This window comes from Apus apus, chromosome 10 (assembly GCF_020740795.1).
Source record: "Apus apus isolate bApuApu2 chromosome 10, bApuApu2.pri.cur, whole genome shotgun sequence".
Lineage (NCBI taxonomy): Eukaryota > Metazoa > Chordata > Aves > Apodiformes > Apodidae > Apus > Apus apus.
The window spans coordinates 20,285,145-20,308,681 of record NC_067291.1 but is presented as its reverse complement, the minus strand read 5'-3'; the positions used below and the strand labels follow the sequence as shown (position 1 = coordinate 20,308,681).

General features: G+C 40.5%; 1 protein-coding gene across 3 annotated transcripts in view; it reads right to left on the bottom strand.

The window, feature by feature from the left end:
* The window catches only part of PIAS1 (protein inhibitor of activated STAT 1), a 60,150-nt gene that overhangs the window by 26,012 nt on the left and 10,601 nt on the right, over positions 1-23,537 (bottom strand). For all 3 annotated transcript variants that reach the window (XM_051628949.1, XM_051628951.1, XM_051628948.1), the window contains exon 2: positions 10,603-11,047. In XM_051628949.1, coding sequence (XP_051484909.1) covers positions 10,603-11,047 — 445 coding nt within the window. The remainder of the gene's footprint in view (positions 1-10,602; positions 11,048-23,537) is intronic.

Genomic DNA, 23,537 nt, shown 5'->3' with positions numbered 1-23,537 from the left:
AACCTTTAGGAACAAGCACATTTCAGCACATTATAGAGCCAGGTTTTGGATCTTTACATTCAGCACAATATTAAGAAATGGCAAGAACAAACTACTCCAAGAACAAACAGAATCAGTTTCACACGGGCACAAAACAACTTGTAAACAAGGCCAGGAACAGCAGTGAAAATGCCAGGCTACCGCACAGGAAAGCACAGGTAAGGGCTGTGGTGGCTAAAAGCAACAGTTCCATTTTCCCACCAGGACAACCTGCCACCACCAGCACTGTGGGGCACAGGGCTCCCCACAGCCGGGCTGCAAAGCTCCCCCTCCAGCTGCAAGCCATGGCACAGTAACTCAGCACAGGACAGCTACTTATGGCAGGGAAAGGTCAACAGCTTCAGCAAGACTCTGTTTCCCAAATCTGACAACCAACTGTCCATTTATTTTGCTGCCTGATGTGCAGCTGCCAATCAAAGCTGTGAGGGGGCTTGTTCTCTGGGACAGGGACACAGAAGGGGTAGGTGAGGGAAGAGGACCCTGGTCACACCTCAGGGTTTGTTTAGGAGGAGGGAACATGCAGCAAACAGAACCAAAAACATCCTCTAGATGTTCCATCTAGAGATAGAACAGGTTTTTTTCTTTGTATTTTTCTCCAATCTCATCCCACATGTTTTCACACCATCTTTTTCTATCCGTATCTATGATTTCTACATCTACTTCCCCTACAAATGATGCATGACAATTTCAATAAAACTTACCCAATAGAGCTAATTTAGCAGCTTTACCATTAAACACTAAGCTTTCGAGTTTATCTGTGACTATACAAACTCCCCTATTGCTAAGGACTACAGAATTCTCAAGGAAGAGCCTCTGGAAATTTGGAATTTAAGGGTGTGGAAAAGCCAACAGATTTCTATGAATTCTTCTGGCGTGTCTGCTGTGTTTGGGAACAGCAAACAGATCCTGGCAAGTCAAGCACATCATTTACTTTTAAAGTCCTGGAATATGATTAAAACCAAAAATATGCAAATATATAGTTTTGTACAAGAAAATCTTTTTGATGCCTAGAAACATGCAACCACGTCCTACAAACAACTATTATTATTTAACAAAAGAAAGGCAAAAATAGATCTCCAGTTGAAAACTGAGTGGACTAAAATAGAATTTATTATCTAATAAAGCTGAAATCTTGCCAGGACAACAGAGTTAATATGAACATTTTTATGAAGGTTGCCAGGAACATTTTGGGGGGGCGTTGGTGATGTTTGTTGGGTTTTGGTTTGGGTTTTTTTTCACAACTAGGAATTATTAAATTTTATAACCATTTCTTTAATACTCTGTGAATGGTACAGAGCTTGGAAGATTAGTTAAGAGTGGTTTTTAGGCCAAGTCTCCTTTGCAATCTCAGAAAGAAGCTACAATGCACAAATGTCTAATAGATTTTTATATATATATATATATATATATATACATATATATATATATATATCTTAAAGAAAAAAGGCACAGTAAATTAAAACAAAAAAAACCCTGGATCACAAGCACCAGTTTACCTTACTGCTAAAAAATTTCCTGAATAATTCAGAAATCTGAAAGGGCAGGTTTTGAAAGTATAATAAAAAGCTTTTCAAGCAGACTTACGTAATTAGATGGGTGTCAACAACAACAGTTTCAGACAAGACATTTAAAATCCACTTTTCACCTTAGTGGAATCTCACCGTTTTTGAGAGGGTGCTGAAGGGTCGTGGGCAGAGGGGGGAGTATTTACTACTTCTTCATCCACCCAGCTTAAAACCAGGAGAGGCAATGAACAAAATCCACCTTGTAAACACACACAGACACTTCAGAAGGACCAGCACAAGCTCGAGGCTATTGCCTCTGCAGGTCCCCAACATTAATACAACACACTAAAATGCCTTAAACACTGCAAAAACACTGCAGAGCAGAGTCACTTATTCAAAGTTCTTCTTTTTTACCAATTCACTATCAGCAGAGTTTCCTGAATTATTTCATGCTTACCTCATTCAAGTAATGATCCAAACAGCATATGGGATTGGTATGTATTGAGAGAGTGACCCAGTTATGCCTTGCTGCTTGTAGAGTTTGTTAAACATTCCACATGAGTAGTGAGTTTCCAAAATTTGAGCAAAAACTATTTTAATACATGACAATACCATTCACAAGACCAGAACACATGAACTTTCATATAGAATTTTATCTACGTGTGTGTGTATATACATAGACAACAAATGTATTACTTTTATAAGTAATACTAATGATACATTTTTAAAATCTCCTACAAATTTTATTCTGTATTTTGGAAAAACTCTATCATGCTTGAGTGAAAAAAAGAACCCAGCTTGAGTGGCTGCATTTTCTACAGCTCTAAAAATATTCTGTTCCACCTCACCAGCACCCACAGCTAAAAATAGCCACACAATCTTTCTGCAGTAAAATACCTCTTGCTGTCTTGAGAAAAAGCCAGTCTCTAAATTTCCATTCAGGAACAGATAACTTAAAATCTTTAATGAATCTTATGGTATCACATCATTGAGGTGGTGATGCTTCCTAATGCAACTGCAGCTGACTGTCATACTGTTAACATACTAAGGTTCATCTTTGCCATCTACCATCACCAAGTGCAGCTTATTAAACAGTGAAGGGAGCATATTACCTCCTAACACATAAAGATACTTGGACTAAAATTAAACTTGCACTTTACACAGCAGTAATTACCCAAGTTCAGGCCAGGAGAAAAGGTATCATTGAACCAGCTTATTACCAAGGATTTCCAATAATATCATGTTTATTTCTAAAAGTAAAATTAGTTACATTAAGTAAGAGGACTACAGCAAATTACTGCTAAATGCTGCAAGATAAACAAGAGATGTCTAATTGGTTATTCACTAACATAATACAGTACATAATTTTGATCAGTTAAATTTGTCAAAATATTAGCCAGAAAAACCTAAACATTGTGTAAGCTGTCAACCCAACACATAAATCATTCTTGCTTGCCTTCCTCAGATAGGTAAGATACCTCATTTTGTTCAGCACAGACATTTTGCTTTTTCTTTTAAAAAACAGAAGGCATTGTATCCATTTATGTTCAATCCTCTTTCAAATCTCACTGCTGAAAATTTAATACACTGCTTCCAAGCTAGACCAAAATTACTGCATTTAGGTTAAGGCACAGAAAACATTTACCTTTTAAAAAGGTAAAATTCAGACAAGCTTTGAATTACGTCCAATTGCAGCAGAAGACAGAAAATCTATAACCCAATACTACACACACAGCTCCTCAAAATATAGTTTGTCCAAAACCCTTCCTATCAATCCTGAGCGAGGTTCATTTATACAACTGCTTTTGGAGGTGGGATCAAATGCCTGTGCATTGCAATGTGTGTGCATAAACAGAAACCAAGCAGCTACATGGGAGAGAGACAAGGAGAGGACACACCTTGATGGGGGACCTTCATGTCTTCAGGATGCATCATTAGCCCTTTAGAAACCACCACAATTTATGAAGTTCCGGGGTAACACAAGTGTTTATACATAAACACTTCCTTTCCATTAACCACAATCTCTCAGCACCAGGCTCCTGGCACCAGCACCTTTTATACAACTCATTTCCTGCTGCCCATTAAACACATTGATAGTGTGCAGGACCACAGTAATCCCAGCCAGACCCTTCCTCAGAAAGCCACCCTCTCCCCTGGAAGGCAGGAAAAGCCTCTTGCTGGAGCCATGTCAGACCAGGCCAAAGCTGGACTTCACGCATCAACCAGCTGCATACAGGACACTTGAGAGCAGGGGCAAGGGCCAAGCAGGAGCACCACATGCCCTGAGCAAGACTTGGGCTTCAGGAGCACCACAGGGGCTTCAGAAGCTTGGCTGCCCCGAGAAGAATCCCAGGTTCCTGCTTCTGTTTTGTCACTCACTTACTCTGACACCTTGGCCATTTTCACTTCAATTCAATCACTTATCACAATGGACACTGTGTAGCCTTAACATTTCAAAACACTTCAAAACTACTTGAAGGGAAGCATTTTAGTTCACATACAAATCAGTCTTTCCCTGACAGCAGTGACCAGCTCTTCACCCACTTCCACAACTGCACCACACACACAAATACACAGCATCACTGTCAAGTGGCAATGCCATGTTCTTTAGCCCAAAACAGATAAAAAAACTGAACTCAGGTTCCAGTCAGTCTGCTGCATTTATCACTTGAGATCATTTTTACATTCTGCTTGACTTAAGCTTTTAACAGTTAATAACCAGAAGGAATAGGCAGAGCTGCACTGGGGGTGGGAAAGGCTGGGAGTAAAAATATGTGAAGGAGCTTATTTGAAATAGTGCCTGAATATATATATGTGTGTGTGTGTGCGCATATATATATATATATATGAAAATAGCCTGGCAATACTCCAAGGGCCACATTTAATTCATAAATATTATGTATTTTATAACTTTCTATGATACTTTTTATAAACAAGACAGATCAGCTGGAAACCGTGCAACTGGACAGATATTTATCTTTGATTACTTTTTTTAATCTGTCACGTATTGGGGCACCTCTGAGCCATGAGGATTTCTGAAGACCTCCAGCAAGTATTAAGGGATGATTTCAAGTCTTCAGTGCCAGAACTCTCTGCCCTCCCAACCTACATCTATGGAAAAAACACCCACCAACCCCAACCTCCTCTCACTGTTGACCTCCTGGGTCCACACATTTCCATGGCACATCAGTTCCATCACTCTACCAGAGGGAAGGAACATCACTCATCCTCCATACTCAAGTCACTTGACTTCTTTAGACACCTAAATATGTGTCTCAAAACTCAACCTCTGCCATTCAGCCCTGAAAATTTTAGCTTCTATTCCCAAGAGCACTGATTGCAGTTAAGCAGTTCAAATGAGCAGTACTAAAAACTGCCACATCACTACAGGGTTCCCTGCTTCCAGTGTATGTTTACTCACACCAAGAAAGTTTCAAGTTTTATAATCATAACAGGAAAGCAAAAAAAATAAGTTTAAAGTTCATGTTTAGATAACAGAATCCCTAGTAAGCTCTCTTCCAGGATTAGCATAACCTGTGCCATCTTATTCTAGAAGCCATCATAAAGGGAGATTGAAGTCTCTCTAAAAGATTCCAAGTTACTGAAGACTTCCAAATCCCAGCAGCACTTCCAACAACTTCCAAGTAAGTGATCACAACCATCTTGATCGCAAAAGGAAATCTTAAAAAATATCTATTGCAATAGCACAGCTTCTTCTGTCACAACACGTGAGCACCACTTCTAGGCCTCAAGCTCTCCCAGGGATACCACTCCGAGCTTAGATTGGCTCACTGATTATTAATGGTTGACTCACATGCTTTGAGTCAACCACGTGGTTTGCTGTAATTCCTTCTACTAAAAGCTTTAATTAGGATCGTAGAACGTCCTGAGTTGGAAGGGACTCATGAGGATCACTGAGCACAACTGCTTATCAAATTATCGATTACCAAAAAGCTATCCTAATTTGATCTTGGGAAGCAAAGTGACTTTCTAGATCCATTCACATCAGAGCAGCGGTGTCTGAAAACATCCTGTCAGGTTCGGGAATGTCGGTGATGTCAGTTCTACGCATGAGGGGATTGAGCAATCAGCTGCAGCGAGCAAAATAAATTATACTCCTTTTCTCTGAGCACAAGAGCTACCTAGTTGGTTACAGCTCTCTCAAAAGAAGCAGACTCCAGCCTATGGAAAGATGCTCAATATATGAACTTGAGGCATACCACATGCAAATACAGGTTGAAGCCAAGAAAAGAAACTTAAGTGCACTGCAATTCTAGTTCAGCTACAGCACATGAACAAGACTGAGCTAATATTTCAGCTTGTTCTTGCACAATTAAAAGCTGCAGAGCCGGAAGTAAGAAAGCTCAGGCCTGACTTGAGAATATAGTGTTTTGTTGGACTTCCTCCCCCAAAGCACATTTAAAAAAATAACAAACACAGAAGACAGCAAAAGCGTGACTTTCATATAAACCATGATACAGACTACAAAGCAAAAGATCAGCTTCCTCAGATATGAAAGGGAGAAATACTTGCCAAGCAAAACTTACAGTTTCCAACCTAGATTTTTAAGTTCACTGAATTGTTTAATTGTTCAATAGCAGTACCTTAAATTACAGTTACCCTAAAGATTTTAGTCACACCAGTTGCAAGATCCGTCTGCAAGAACACAGCGTGTCCAAGTCACCATGATCAATCACGCTCAAAAGAAAAATTTAAAGGTAAATGCAAGTCAGAAGCACCAATGCTGGTTAGTAAGCATGTAATTCTCAAGGGCAGGCAGCAGGGGTGGAATTCTGATTACTGGAGAAACCCTGTTATTAGAGTCCACAGATTAAGAAATTAAACTAAGATCTAAGGAAATCAAACAAGCCTCAGTAGAGGCTTTCACCCAATGGAGCCAGTATCTGGAGCTTGGCAGGCAGCACACAATGCTTTCTGTAAGTGATACTCTGATTCCCAAAAAAGCCTGATGTTTGTCTCTCCTTCCAAGAGGGTCAGACCTGTAGGGAAAAAATCCTGATTTCCACAGCTCAGTTCCGAGTCTCAGTGTTGTATTCCACACTGCTCAAACCTAAAGCACAGCAAATAAAAGGTAGGGTGATCATCCATATGCCATTAGGAGAGCTTTTAAAAGAGTAGCAGAGCCCACAGTCTCTTTAATCCCTTGAACCAAGAAGAAAAGGCTAATTTCCCCTTACAGGTAAGTAAAGACCTATAATCTAGTTAAAATGCTTTTTGGAACAACTACACAGCCAAAGCAATTAGGAATAACATATGCTGTAACAAGAAGTATTTTTAAGATGTTGTTTAACTATCTCCTGTCCCTTCCATAATCATCTGGCAGAATTCTGGTACTCATTACTCATCTCATAGTAAACACATTTCACCACACAAAAGAGATGTTATCTGTGTGTTAGAAGTTACTTTTAGAAAACTGGCTTAAAAAACAACCAATTAGCAGTGTCTGTGCACTGGGGGCTGAAAACAGAAAAATTCAGTGAAAGCTGCAGCTTCACTTGAGACACCAACAAGCAAAATTCTCCCATGTAAAGGAGCTCCTATTAAAAAAAAACAGAGAAATGACAACAATAAGGCAATTTTCATATATTCCATCAGGGCCAAACTGGATAGTTTTTCCTCTAAAACAAACCCAAAACTGTCATATAATCACATCAAATGGTGGTTAACCATGGGGCAGAGTGCTCAGAATTCTCACCAGTGCTGCAAGAACTCCGTGTACAGATTCGTCCACCAACATACATTTTCAGAGCACTCCTAATTGGCTAGTACACAAAAAACATCCAATATAGATCCTTTCTCTATTTTGCAACAAGGATGATTATAAAATATAGATAAAATTCTACAGCTCCACTGAACATGGCCAGATATCCCTTCATCTCAGATAAACAAGCCCACAGACAGTTGTCTGGGAAGCACAGCAAACAGCTGCCTCTGCCCAGCAGCACAGCCAGCACTGCCATCATTATTTGTATCAACCACACGGCTCTGGAAGAGCCATGCAGGAGTCATGGATTTGAAACACTCAGAAGGAAGGAAGAGACCCTGCAATCTGAGCAGAGGAACAGCAGAAGCATCCCCCTGGCAGCAGGGCCTAGCTGCCATCTTCAGTTCTTCAAACAAGAGCAGGTTGAGGTGGGACAGGCTGAGTTTACAAGTTCAACTAGCTAGGCAAGTCTGCTTTTCTGCAAGCATCCTACTCACTGCTCTGAGTTGTATGGGCTGCTGTCAACCAGAGAAAGTTAAAAAATCCCACAAAGATAGCCAAGAGCCTTCTGATCTTAGCTTGTCACATGCACTCCAGCCAGCCATGCTCAAGTGAAGATCCTCAACAGCTGCTGGTGGGAAGAGTAAGGGTGGATAGAGCCCTGGGCTTCCCCCAGCCCAGTCCATATGTGGACTAGAATCCCAGCTCAGAGATACATTTTGAGGAAGAAAGTGTAAGAAGGTAACATCCATTTCCTCCTTTTGTTCTCAACATTAAAAAAACAGAGTTAGCAAATTTAATTTCCTTATCTGTTATTCACATTAGCTTGTGTATTACCCACCTACGTAAAATATTTGGGTACAGAATGCATGTTCAAGTGCCCTGCTGTGCAACTCCCTTCCCTGAGGCTTCATCAAATTATTGTTTTTCAAATTAATAATCATGTCTTGATGGGACTGAAGACTACTAGAGCAAACCTTCTTCATAACAACTGTCACTTCTGAAGAACCTAAAGATCCCAAAATTAGCAGCAATCACACTTATTCTCTCTCACACACTTTTTTTCTATTCAAGTAGTTTCCATTTTAAGCAGGGAGATAATTTTTCAAACTCCCACATCAGGTCATCAGCTTCTCCTTGTGGTGGAGGGAAACTGAGTACATTCAAAAGTTTCTTATCCCTACACCCCATGAGGAATCTGATGGGAAAAAGCAAGCAGGGGATGCTGAAATGCTGGCCAAATGCCAAGAAGTTGGTCTGAGTGTTTGTAATATGCATCTGCCATTTGAAAACAAAACCAGGGAACTTAGAAATTGGACGTTTGAGGAAACCCACACTGTTTGCAGCAGGGAGAAGGATGCCTGAACCATTTGGAGCAAATATTCAACAAATTATTTAAGGCTGTTTTTAGTTACAAATATCAGTAACTGTATAAACAGAGAAAATTAATACAAGTCTGATCCATACTTTCACTTAAAACTGCTAAGCTGCAGGCACAACTGCTCCGAGTTGTTTTGAAAGCATAGAAAGCTGCCCATCACTGGTTATTAATCCTTTTTTTTTTCATTACCATATATACTTATTACTCTAAAATACCTTCATGACATTTACAGTTATGTATATTTTACAATCTGTACTAACATTACTTCCTACCACAAAAGGAAACAACCAATCATTTCTCATAGGCATGGACACTGCGTTTTTCTCTTCCCACAAAATCACATAAAATAAAGCTTTTTAGTAGTATTGCTTCAGACAAACAAATACATCTCCTGACAGGATACACAAGCAAAACAAAACCCCAAAACATATCTTTAAGTTAACTAAAAGGACAGAGACAGCTTAAAAAGGCATGGCTGGAATCTCATCCACTTCCATCTTCTTACCCTGACACTCAGAGTCCACAAAGTGGAAAAAAACCCAACCTACTGTATATAAACTCCTCAAGCAATACGACATGACAGAGCATGAATTATGATCTCTTCATTGGGAGCTGGTTTGTCAGACAAGGAGCTGACAGCAAAGTGTTCTTACCACATCTAGGAATAAATGCATACCATAATTCCTGCATTGGAATGTCTTACTGAAATTATAGCATTATTTTTAAGTATTTATAATGTAATAGTGATGAGATACATACTGAGCACCTAATTATCCTGCACCACCAGCATTGCCTGGAATGCTTATTAATCAATTAGGTTTTAGATTCAAGCTAAACAGACACAGTATACATCTTAAAAGATTATCTGAACCAGAAGATGAGATATAAAAAAAAAAAAACTATCTGGCTCTCCCTCCATGTCTCAGTTATAAAAGCTAAAACAAAAAAAAAAATAATAAATGCAAACAACATACTCCAGAAATCTGCAGACCACCATCACCACTCACACATCAGGCCTCCTTCATCCCTGTAGCTGTTCAGACTGTCAATGTAAAGTACCTGCTCATTTTTATTTACAAGGGATCTCTTTCACAAAAGGCTTTTTTTTCAATCAGCCACCATCTCCCCATCTCTGCTCTCACACATCTCCTCCCCCTCCCAGCTACTCTCATAACGAATCTTTTCAAGGATTTCAAGAAAGCAGAAGGTTCCAACACGTAAGCAGCCCCTCCAGAAATCAACAGGACTATTGTATTTAAGCAGTATTTAGGAGTATTAAAAGTTAACCACGCTGTTAAGTGCTACGTGGAGTCAGAGCCAGAAAAATCACACATAGTTACATAATGCTCTGTAAGCATCAGATTATTCTCAGCAGCTACACAACTGATTTCTACCTTCACACAAAAGACAGTTTAAAGAAAATCAGCTACAACTGCAAAAAAACCCACAAAAATCATCACAAGTCTTCCTAAACTCAGGCATTCAGGCTGTAATGGATCACAGCAAACATCAAGCTTGGCACTGCTTCCCAACACAGATGAGAAGCTTTTGTGGACCTGATGGATTTGGGGGTATTTTTGTGGGGTTTTTTTTAATCACAGAACAGTTGGGAAGGGACAATTAAACTTTATGGTTTATGAGAGCTAGTGACAGCGGGCAAGTTTTTCCTTTTTTGAAATGTTTAGCTTGTTTCTTGACAAGCTTGCCCCTTAAATATAACGGATCTTTGAACAACGTTTAGTGGCTCAGCCAAAGCAACTAATGAGTGTTACGTAAGATCTCTCTCCATGTAGAACAATCTGTTCCAAAAGTTACCAAAAATAGCAATTCTCTAAACACTGGTGTGATGCAATATTTAACCAGTTACTGCATTAGCAGCTGAATTCATCCATTACTCTTGTTAAAAAAAAAAAAAAAGGCTTCAAATATTATTACAGCATTTGCAACCTTACCTAGGCTGGTAGGTTTTATCAGCTCATCCAACAAGTCGTAAAAAGGTAATTTCTGAAGTTTTATGTCAGGATGGACAGGGTGGAGTGCAGACGTGAGATGGGGGAGTTCCAGTTCATGTTTAGGTCCCAGAAGCGAAACGGGAAGCAACGGGGAGGTGGCAGGGTGGCCATCATAACTGAGCTGTGGAATGGTAGACGGAGACAAAGCTGCTGGCATGGAGCTCGAGTGTACACTGGAGATGGATAAGTCTGCAGGTGTCATGATTTTCTGAGGGAACCTTCGCCTGTAGAGTTCTTTGATTTTCATTTGCACAGCAGGGCTGCAGCCAGCCTTTAACAAATGCAGTGCTTTGGTCAGAAGTTCGTGTTTTCGGCCGTGCTTGTTCCTCCCCGCGTAGCCCAGGAGCACTTGCAGTTCAGAAACTCTAAGGCTCATAACCATTTGCTTAAAAGAAACAAAACAAAAAAATTAGTATTCAAGTTACAGCATCTTAAACACTAACGTTAGAATGTGGCCTAATTCCATTAAGCATACAGTGTTTGAAGGCACACCACCACTGCTCTTCCCCACTAATGAAATACAATGTAAAGCAAAACTTGTTCACACGTACATCTAAAAGTCTGTAATAAGCAATTTTTAAAGGCATTTCCATTTGCCATACACAATTCAAGACAGCAATTCTGGGGAGAGAGGGAATGAGAGGACAAGTTGCCAGTACAAAATAAACTATTTTCTAATCACTGTTCTGCCACCATCTCTATTATTAACCAGTTTTTTTACTTCCAGCTGGATGAATAAAAAGTCACACATTGACCACACTCAAGTCTCCAGTCCTTGCATTTATAAGCTGTGCCAGTCCTTAACTCTAGAACCTCCCTTCCAAGTTACTCCCTCGCTTTTTCCTTTGCAGCATAACCAACCCACACAGGTTCAAAGGAAAGGAGAGAAACAATCAATGTCAACAAGAGAGAGAAATTATAATCTGAGTTGGGTCCAACCCCATACGATCATTACTGAGTTAAAGGAAACTTCTTCCAATTCAGTTTCCTCAGTTCTCACATCAGAGCTGCATGTTCTGTTTTGGATGGGGGAATTGAGCTTTGCCTTTTATTAATTGCCTTTTATTAATTAGTATGTTAATTTACACGGTCTTTTACTGTCTCCCAACATGGTCTAATGAATCAAACTGGTGAGACCTGTAAACTGTTTCACTTCTCCAGGAACTGAGAAAAACACTATGCAAAATAGTGAAACCAATCTTTAAAACAGCACAAACGATCCCATCCTCCTTAGTTCTTCAATTGTGAGAAGTATTCAGACACATACATTACTCAAGTTATTTTCACATTAATTCTTGCACCTAAAGTGCTAAGATTAGAAAGCATGCTATCCCCCCAGCTTTAGCAACACCAGCCTGAAATTTCTATCAAGTCCTCAAACCTCCAGCACCTGCAAGATATCCTCAATGCTCTGGTGTCCACAAGAGGTATTTCCCTATGCTGAAATAGGTTACTTAAAAGCTCTAAATTAGATGATTCATGTATTTAATCAGGTATGCACCCAGATGGATTTAACTAAACTTGCCATAATATTTCTGCTCTGCTGAACCACACCAACAGAACTGAATAACCTTGCTGCAAATCTTAAGGTAAACCTTGCTGCAGACTACCACAAACACTCCAGATATAACAGGAGTTTTCTGGCATTTTTTCTGTGAATACCCTGAGAACCTACTTCACACTTTCAACTATGGGACTGTCATGGAGCTACTAATGAGAACAGACGAGGTGCTTTGTAAGAACCAGAGATGTCTTAAAAGAATGCAGCATTTCAGTTACAATCTGAAGTGTTGACAGCTGAAAAGAAAGTGAAACAAGGAGATTTGAAACATGGAAAAACACTATTTATAATGCTTTACAAACATTTCTTCAACAGAACGAGTAGTTACAGCTGAAGGGTTTAATGTCTGCTACTGTCACCACTAAAAGTCACTTCCTGAACAGCCAGAACCTCTCACAGCTTCGCTCTGTTCTTGTTTTGTAACAAACTCTTAGGCCCAGCTTACAAAAAACTCAGAGGATTAAGAAATAACTGAGCGAACAAAGAAGTTCCTGTTACATGTTGGACATTTTCCATTTTTTTAAGGTATAGGCAAGTTAGAAATAAGCATACAGAAAAAGCAGAGTCTATCATGTAGCCAGACTCACAAACCAAAACAAATAAAATTCCCCAGGTCTTCCCCACCCCGGCACATTCCTCACAAAGGAGGACGAGAATGTTTCTGTTTGCAGCGCTGAGAGCTGATTAAAAACATGGAAAAAAACAGAAATAATTGATAAACCTTTTTTCCTCAAATAAAAAGAGGCAATGCCTTAACACAACCCCCCCCACACACCCCCACAGGGTTTTGCCAGTGGATGGTGTCAATCAGTGGCCCGGGCAGCAGGGCCCGGCAGACAGTCGCGCTGCCAAAAGTCGCTGCGATATGAATGTGGAAATTCCTCTCCCCTCCTCCAGCACAGTTGTGTTTTATTTGAGGACACAACCCAGCTCTACCAGCAGAAGTGACACTGCCTGCACAAGCACTATCCAGGCTACGAGCCCTTGGCCCATGCCACAGTGGTACCTCAATCTTAGAAGAAGCAGGATAATTATAGCAGAGAAACAAACCAAGTGCTCTCAAACATACAAAGCAAATACACAAAAAAAGCTGTGATTTGTAATTATTTTCCCCTATTGCATCTTACCTCATCACAATTCAAACCCCTTGCTGGCTTAGTTACACCAGCAAAGCTGAAGAGCAAAGACACAAAGTGGTTTGTTTCAGAACTCCTGGGGTTTTGCCCTGTTGCCTGGAGTAGTAAAAAGATGACCCAGCAGAGCCGCGTGTGCAGCAAGCTACAGGAGCCACCACACAGAATCTGTCTCCCAACAACAGCAAATACCCACAGTGCAAATAACTGCCCCTACCTCTGGCTGCTTGCCAGAGTTGGCAAAATACTTGTTTTTTTAATTTCCTAGCACAAAAGAAAGTAACAACAAAACAACACAAGAACACCAAGCAAATAAAAAACAAAAGGATACACACAGCTACCAATGGTGGACTGAAGGATGGATTGTGAACAGCAGTTACACACAACTAGGTGGTTACTTCTGTGTTTACATATGTGTTCCTACAAACATCACATCAGTGCACAAGAAATCCATGCTATTCAGCTACAAAAAGGTTGAACTACTTGCCTAACTTCAGTGTGAGGAACACAGCAAGTTGACAGCAAGCCATCGTCAGCTACAACAAATCCCACTGCCAAGCACACAAGGAGTCCTGAAGATGTTCTGTGGTGTTCCACAGATTCTATGGTGTTCCATAGATTCTATGATGCATATTTGGGTACCTGTCCTATCTAGGTAAGAATACCTAAAATTCAAAGAGAGGGCGAGGAAAGCAGAAAAATAGTTCAAAATGTAAAAGAGTATGAACAAGCTTTACAGGAACTCGACTTCTTTCAGTTTAGCAGAGTATTTCTATTTTGACTCACTATTAAGACCTTTGCAGAGTTTAGGAGGCAACTCTAAACATACATCTGACATTTCCTGCTCAACAACACAACACAACCACGTGTTCCTCCACAAGAGTTACATTAGTCAAGGTGATTGCCTGGCTCACTATACACACTCTTCCTTCAGCTCACACCCCCTCATCCAAGGCTTGTGGCCACAGCCCATCCTTCCCAAAGCCATCTGGGCATTTCACTGTCTGAAGCAAGTCACCCAATTGTATGTGTAAGGCGGGAGGTCCATGGAAGCAAAGAGGCCAGTTTATTTTCCTGCCTTCCAGCTGCTTGTTTCCAAATCTGTGCTACTTTTCTCCTGCCAGACTGGGTGAAGCCAACCCTTTGATGCAGGCAGGTGCATCCCCCAGTTTCTGTGTGTTGAGGAAACATCCTCAAGCAACTCAGCTGGAAACAAGGATTACTTCCTGCTCCACACCTATTTCAGATAACCAACAGGGTTCAGAAGAAATGAGCTTAGGGATAGATGCAAAAGCAATCTATGGGCTGCATCCTACATCATTTACCTACTTCTCTCCTATGACTATCAATAGAAAAGGATGTTCTACCTGGAGCCTTCTCTTTCAAAAAGTTGGTATACTTTTAAAAGCTAACAGATCTGAAAATTTTTTAAGTCCCCCAAACTAAAAATTGCTTGTAGGCACTTAGGAGGTAAGGAGGAACAAGGGTTTTCTCCAAGACATCCACAAAAGGACTAATAAAAAGCATCAGGCTGCAATGTCAATGAATGTTCCGTAGCCCCTGACTCCGTAAGTTCTCTCAATAAAAAAGCACATCTGGCTGGAGAAATGTGTCTGTGCCAGACAACAGGACCATTTTGCTCCTTCAATGCTGCTAAGGCATGCAGAGTAAATACCAGCAACCTTAACTTCTAACAGCGCAGCCAACGTTAAGAGTAATTTATTTTTATTTTTCTCTGCAAAGAAAATCGCAGAGATTAATCTTAATTTTTCAAGAGTAGTTTTCCACACAAGCCCAGTCACTCCACCTATCGAAGAAAGGTGCCCAGGCCAGGCAGCTTTTAGACTAGAGAAGTCCAGTCATTAGCACTGGTTAACAGGTCACACCAAAGAAAATTGCTGTGAAGAACTGGACCTTGTCTCACGGATCTATGAAGGCTGGGAATTTAGCTTAGAAATAAATAAAATGTGTTAGTTTGTGCCCCTGGGTAATAAATCCCTTTGATAACCCTGTGTGGCTAGTCTCACTGGCACATGATTCAGAGAAGAGCAACTAAAAAGACAAGTGGAGTCAGGCAGAGAACAACATTTCTAGACTGGAAAAATACACGGGGGCTAAAGCACTGGTGTGACATGCAGGCACGGTGCTCCAAGTCCTGCTGCTCAGGAGAGGATGAGACACAGGGTATCTGCTGACATCCAACAACACAGACAGTGAGCCTTCGCCTTTTTTTTCCCATTTTCTAAGAGAGAGACTTGCCTGAGGGGTAGAAGCCAGGCAGCAGTCAGTAATATTATTTTTTAATTAATTTAGCAGCATCCATAAGAAGGCATGATGAACAATACTGAAAACTCATCACAAATACCAGTACCACGAGATTCTGCCTTTAAAGCAGTACACTCACCCAGCAGCAGCACTAATAGTCCCAACAATGTGATGCAAGCTTTCTAGAAAGGGAATTTCTACATCTCCAGTAATCAGCCCCGGGACCTATCTGGAGAATTTAACAAGTTATTTCCGGATGTTTATGATAACTGGAAGTTATGAATAAGCTCCAAAACACATTCAGATTATTTGCCAGCACAAGAAGAAGCATCTGGCTATGTACCACACCACATTCTGTGCCTAAAGCCATATAGCAGGCCCTCCACAATTCTTTAACCATTAACATGAAAGTTAAAGTGGAAAAAAAGAGAAGTAAAAGTCACCTCAAAGATGGAGGAAGAGAGTAAGCAAAAGGAGAAAGAAAAAGCAAAAAAAATGGATACCAAAGGGAAGCCACCCATTTCTAATCAGCAATTTAAGACTGTGTCAATATATTTCTTCTCTTATTAGAAACATCATGATTAGCAGTAGTTTACTGACAGCCTCTGAAATGAAGAATCATTATGGTGGAAGAGGGCAAGTACTGCAACAAGTCACTTCAAAGGCAAAGCGTCAGACAGTAAACCCTTCTGATCACACCCCTGTGCCCTTCCAAACACATCCCCAAAGGAGCCTGCACCCCAACACCCTGCACAGCACCTTGGGCCCCAGCACCCAGCAGGGTCAGCCACGGCCACACTTGGCACTGACAGTGTGGGCAGAGCTCTAACCCCTTCAGGAACAACACAAATGGCAATTTGCCCCTTGTGAAACAAGGGAAGTACTATTCAAGGAACCCTACCATGCACTTCCAAAAGACAGTTTAAAAAAATAAAATAAAAAATGTTGCTGTTTTTTTTTCCTAATAAAAGCAACTAGGAAGCATTAGATTAGTATGGAAATGGTTTTGAATTAATCTCAGTCTGCCTCCAACACCCAGCTGTAAAAATACAGGAGAGTTCTTGCATGCCCTGATATAAATCTTCTGGAGAAGAAAGCGATACCTGAGCTACATGAGCTCCCTACAGTTACACAGACTAAACTCGTGGTTTCTTAAGACATTTCAGATTTGTGAAAATGGGAAATCATGAAGGTAAAAATATTCCCATCTTCTACAAAGGCACGAACCCCAGTCCTAAATTCTATCTGCAAAACTCACACAAGGAAGCTATCAAGGTTAAACTATAAAAACTGAAATCAGTCTACTGAAAATCTGCAAGAGGGAGTGAAACAACCCACTGATGGAAGCTGAAGCGCCTGAGTGACAGGCTGTAACTTCCTGCGATTGTCAAACGCAACCAGAACACTCGGAGGTTGAAGTCACCATTACTCAAAATGGAGGGGAGGCAGGAGCACATCACATCATCATGAATATGCAACATGGTACAACCTTTAAGGAGGAGATTGGTTTTCATAATGAAAAATTCAGCTGTCATCTAGAGTGGCAAGAACAATGTTTTGGCAAGCAGGGCAGCACTAGAAACAGGAACAAACCAATGGTAGGTACAAATATTGTTTGCCTTTTGTTTAACACTCTAGGAGATAGGATATTTCTTAATCAAAGAAACTCTATATTTACACAGTACATCAGTGCTTATAAAGAACACTTCACAATTGTATGGCCAAATCTACGCATTTGTGCAGCTGGCAATAAAAAGAGATTTTAATCCATTAAAAATGTGTCACAAAAATAATGTCCATGTACTGTAAACGCCAAAACCAGACCAGACTGACCTACGCTGGTATCTCCACAGATGTGGGCTTCCTTAAGGTCTAACACTGTATTCATGATATCCACCAGGTACCCTATTTCTTGCCATGCTGGCAGAAAAAGTACACAATAAGCTGAAGTCATCAGGTGTTGCTTACTTTAGCATGCTCACAAACAATGTATTTCCTTGCAAATGATATGGTTGCCTCTCCTGTTAATGGGAACATTACGACCCTTGAAACCAACCTACCTAAATGCTGAAGCTCAGATTCAAGTGCCTGCTAACACTAGGAATCTGGCAGGGAAGAGAGCATCTAAAACCCACAGCAGTTCAGCCTGAAGAGCTTCTGGAGGTCCCTCAGCCTCCTGCTGTACTCAGCTCATGTCACAACTTACCAAGGATACCATAACCACTTAACTCTTAATTACACAGATCAAGCATTTTTCTTACCTGCTCTTGGCAAACACTGCTCACTTGTATCGTCATGCTGGTAAAACTTGACCACCCTCAAATGTAGTAAATTTTAGTCAGGTCAGAGCAATGCAACAGCATACTCGCTCTCCAGTTCAGAGCCCTTCATCTAATCCTGCACCAGTGATGCCACCAAGTTCTTAGAGATGTCTGTCACTTATTGGGGATTGGAAAACCCACAGTGACAGAAGTAACAAAACCACTGAAGGATGAAAGGATACTGCAAAAGAAAATAGGGAGAGCTCCAGCCCTGCTGAACTGGCTGCTAGTAACAACAGGCAGGAGGGTTTGGAATTTTTACTATAACCCCCATGTGTTAGGAGTTGACTTCTGTTTTTGCAGATGGCTGGTATTTTGCTATGGTATCATACATGCGAAACAGCTTCTAAAATCTCCTGACACATGCAGTCTGGCAAATCAGTGTCGGCAATTGCCCTCCTAGACCTCCACTCCACCCCTTTTCCTATTTCCTATTTCCTCTGGTAAAGAGATTCAACAGAACAGACTGTGCCCATGTACCCAAAATGCCCCTTCAGTGCTTGAACACTTAGATCTGCAGGATTATACATATATATGTGTGTATATATCTATCTGATGGCTTGCAAAATACAGTGTGCCCTGCCCTGCCTCCCTGCACACACACTGACACTGCCCCAGCAGAGAAGTGGGGTGGGCAGCCAGGGCAGGAACTTGCTCCAAGTGCAAAAGCTGGATTTGTTGGGGAAAGTCTGCCAAGACTTTAGTCACATCTAGATTGTATTTGATTTAAAGTAAGCCACATTTTATCTTAATCCATAACAAAAGTTTTACCATTCTCAAGAGATTTTATTCACTAGGTGAACTAAATTATTCCTTTAGCCATTAAATAAGGTTGCTGACACAGGAGTAATCTTCTTTTCAGTTCTTGGAGACTCAAGATTTTTTTTCAGCGACATTCAAACTTAATTGTCTCTAGTGTATTTCTTTGCAGATGGGAATTATTTCTACAGAGCTGCACACTAGCATGATTTTCATGACAAATAATTGCAGAACTACTAGTTTAGACAACCTCTGGATACAAACCAATGTGCTCCTCTGAAGACAACCAGCTTACACCTAAGGCTAATAATGAAAACAATTCTTTTCAGCTATTTGGGAGAAGGTCACTGCCAGACAAATTTACTTTTTATTAAGAATGTTCTTATCCTTAACTAAGCCTTTCAAACTGGCTGACAGAAGAGCTAATTCCCATGCAATCAGCTCCAGTGGAGCTCAAGCCAGCCGCAGACACAGCTGTCCAAAGAGCTGCTAAACACACCATATCCTGTTACAATCTCTCTAACAAATACCACAAAAAGTCTCCATCGATATAATCAAAATATAACAACTTATACAGCATTCAATAATAGCCTGACAGATTGTCTCTTTGTCTAAAAAAGAAAAAAAATCGGGATCAAGAAGTCTCAGCTTCTGGAAGCCACACAGGAGGTCGTAAACACCAGGTTACTCCCCCTCAGACGTGTTAAAGAAGAAAACAGATACATTTTATAATATGTTTTCAAAACACAAGCTAAATTTAAAACACATATTCTTAAATGTTTTTAAAACACAAAAACAACGTTATGCAAACAATTTGACTGAGCTGGGATTTACAGATAGTCTACCAAACGAGAATCCTTTCAGCCACTCTGAGCAGAACACCAGGGGATGAAGTTCTAGTTACTTTCTAAGTATCTAAAATACCTGCTTGAAGCACATGTAGCTTTTGGAAGTCAATTCTGAAGCAAAGCTGGAGAAGAATGCACCTGGAATTCAATGAATGTACTCACATTGCAGCATGGATAAAGAGGTGGCTTCCAGGAGCAGCTTACAGAACCTCTTAACAGCAAGACATACTACAATTTCAAGAGCTACATTCCTACATTTCATGTTGAGGTTTGCTTACTACACTTATTTAACTTTCTGCTGCACCAACAGATCTTTCTTCACACGTGTTAGCCAACTTAAGCATCTTTTGATTAAAACTAAGTACTGCTATAATAGATGCATGTTTTCCTCCAAGATTAAAAAATAACACCTTTATTTCTGTACATTACAGAACTGCAAAGGGATTGATCTGTTCTCTACACACCATAAGTTATCACCAAATGCTCAGAGTTAGTTGTCCACTATAAACAAACTTTAGCTTTTTAATTAGCTTCTAAAGAGATAGCACTTCAAGAAACGAAATTATATAGTCCAAACAGACTTAAAGCAACTTTTAGATAAAATACCAACTTTTTTTCCCCTTCATTTGTTCTGTTTTCTAGGATGCAACACAGGAGACACAGTGCCAAAATCAGTGCTGAATATTATTCTGGTATCTCAAAAAGCTGTAATTAACAATCTTATTAAATTTGGATACTGACTTGCAAAGTACTAAACAACAAGCTGAAGCCAGCATATAACTTTATCTCATTGCCTTTAAAAGTAACCAATTGCTAGGTTAATGCCCTGGGAGAAGGAAAATAGAAAAAAGGAGTTATCTGTTCACAATTCTCACTTCTAAATAAAATAAAATCTTCAGGACAAAATGGTACATGATAAAATCAGCGTTTTCTTTTAGACTTTGAAGCAATCCTTCTCACAAAGCCCCATTTGAGGACTGTATTCCCAGACTTTGTGAATCATACCTAAAAAGAGCAATTCTGAGAAACTGAGCTCCATCACAGAAGCAAGATCTGTCCCCAGGGCCAAGGGCAGTCCCAGCCATGCTGAGCCAGGGCCACGGCTGCCATGGGCCGTGTCACCAGGTACCACGTTCCATCAGCACCTGGTTCACACACCCTCTCACCAGATGCACAGGAATGTTTGGTTCTGCCTTTATCTGCAGCCATGGGAATGTGCAGAAGACTGCAACAATAGTTCATACCATCCAGAACAAAAACTGGAGAGGAAGGCAAGGAGGAAGAGAGAAGAACAGGAAAATCAAGTGATCAGATAAAACACCAGGTATGGGAAATACACAATTTATTATTAAAATATTTCCCTTTCCAAAGGAAGAAACAGAACTCAAAGGAAATAAATCTGCTGACAACAAATGCCTAACTGGACATGAAAGCCTAACTTATTCCTAACTGTACAGACACATCTAAAATTGCAACTATTTATAACATGCAACAATATGACATAGAATTAATATTTTCATCGTATATTGATCAATTTAGAGTGCAAAAATATTTGAATAGAAGATACATCAGAAGCTGAGTATAAAAAAAAACCTTTCACATATCACTTGTCCAAACCCAGGTGAAAACACTGGCAGCCAGAAGTTCATCATCTGTTTCAAAAACCTTACTCTGTCAGAACTCAACCTACTTCCCACTGGGAGGGTTTCAGGATGCTGGGTCAGTCAAGTTAATGAGACATGGATGACTCCTTTGGCTGCTACTCACAACAGTGAAGCATCAGTAAGACTGTTAAGAATCCCACTGATTTCATGCCAAGCACCAGCTTAGCCTGGAAAGAGAGCAACGGGGCAGCAGTGGTGCCAAGCACTGAATGTGTATCCCGGGGAAGACATCTAAAAAGGCACAGGGACAAAGAGAGAGAGAGCAGGAAGCTCAGTTTTTCATATCACCCACAACGACTGGTTTCTTCCCACTATGTAAGAATGCAAAACGATGATGGAATAATAGGAGAGGAAGCAAGACTTTCCTGCCTTTCTTCAGCATTCAAAAGAGGATAAAGAAAACAGTTTCAATCGACAACACGCAGCCAGAGACATGCAGAAGATGCATCTTAGGCAAGGCCTGGAGCCCTGACAAAGCTGATCCTACACCCACAGTCCTACTTCACCCCTCAGAATGTGGGCTACTCTACCCTTCTACCTTTCAGTGCTGTCCACACCAGAGAAATGTGTTTTCACATGTATTTAGCTGCATCCTGCTACCTAGAAGCTCAAAGACAAGCATGCTGTGCTTCAGAACCCATTCGCTCACAGCGATTAATCCCAAGACAAAACACTCAACAGTGCATTAGAAAGCTACAAATACATTCTCCATGCAATATTTTCCTGGCCCACATATAGCACACGCATGGCCTTTCACAGTCACACTGGTGCATGTTAAGGAGATCCTAAGGACATCTGCTCAGTGGGAAAAGTGATTTTTCGTTTCCCAGTTCCATCAGTTTGACACACTGTCCCACTCCCCACCACCTCACCCTATTTTTTGTATTATTAAAGTAAGACTGCATTCAATTATCCATTCACACAATAACCCTTGCCCTGCAAGGAAACAAGCTGCTTGATAGAATGAAGGTTTTTATAAGCCAAGTTTCAGCCACACCTATGATTTAAAATAAATGAAAACTATTGCAGGTCAACTCCATAAAGGATACTGCATTTAACTTGGCTTTAACCACAAGAACACTCAGAGTTGAAAGAGCTGCCTAAGAAAACTGATAGCAAAGCTGAAACTTCCATGGAAATCCTGACCAAGTGAAAACAGAAAATGCTCAGTGTTTCTGCAGTACTGGCTGCAGATACAAACACTCCCTTACTTTTCCTACCCAGCAGTGAGCTGCCTCCCCCCCAACTCCCACCCCACTGGCAGGGCAGAGAGAGGATGCTGCTCCCCTCACTGCTCCTTTCATTTTTACTGACCAAACTCTTGCCCCACCTCATTAACCACACTCATTCAAATCCCACTCTGAATGGGAATTTGCATATATACAAGCCTTTTGCAGCTCATTAACGTCATTTGAATGACTCTCACATGTTCATGAATTTATACTCTGCCTGTCCCTTTTTACATATTCAGGCCAAAGGCACAGGGGAGAAGAAAAAAAAAAAAAAATTATTTAGGATCTCCTGACAAAATTAAGCACCTTCTGGGTTTCAGCCCAGCATTTCAGTATGAAATGTCTTCACCCTTTTGCCTCCTGATACACTAACTAAATAACTTACAGCTTCTGCTTCCAGGTAAGGATGTTGCAACCATCACATTACTTCACAGTCTTGCTCAGCCTCTATTTCAAAAGCAAAAGACAGTTGAGTATTGGGGAAAAAATAAAAATGGAGGCATCACGACATCAGTCATACACAGGCCTGAGGAACAAAGGAGTTAGTGCAATTAACCAAGTAAAATTTAGCTCAAGCCCTTTACTAAGCTATGTGAACGTATTCCCAAAAACAAAGGCACATTTTAAAAAAACTTTTCTAGTTAACTGAACATAGGAAACAAGTCTCAACACATCTCTGCTTCCCCTTACAACAGCTTGGCACCACCTCAGAGTTCTACATATGTTTAAAAACAACAGCATAGTACAGGTCAAAGGAAACTATGAAAATCTAGCCTGCACATTTAAGCTGGGTATTCTTACAGCATTCATAATATTTAAAAACAAAACAGACCATAGATCCTTAGCTTGCTATTCAAAGTTCTATGACTAACATGTCCGAGTTGTTCCAAGACCAAACAATAGAGAAGGGTCATGTGTGGAGCTCTGCAAGGGCCTGTCCTGGCACATGGAGCTTAACCTACTCATTAACCACCTAGAAATGACAGTGATCAGTGGGGTGACAAAGTTTTTGAGACACGACATGGCTGTAAGGATGAAGTGAAGAATCCCTGAAAGACCTCTGTGACAGAGACATCCAGTGTACACAAATGC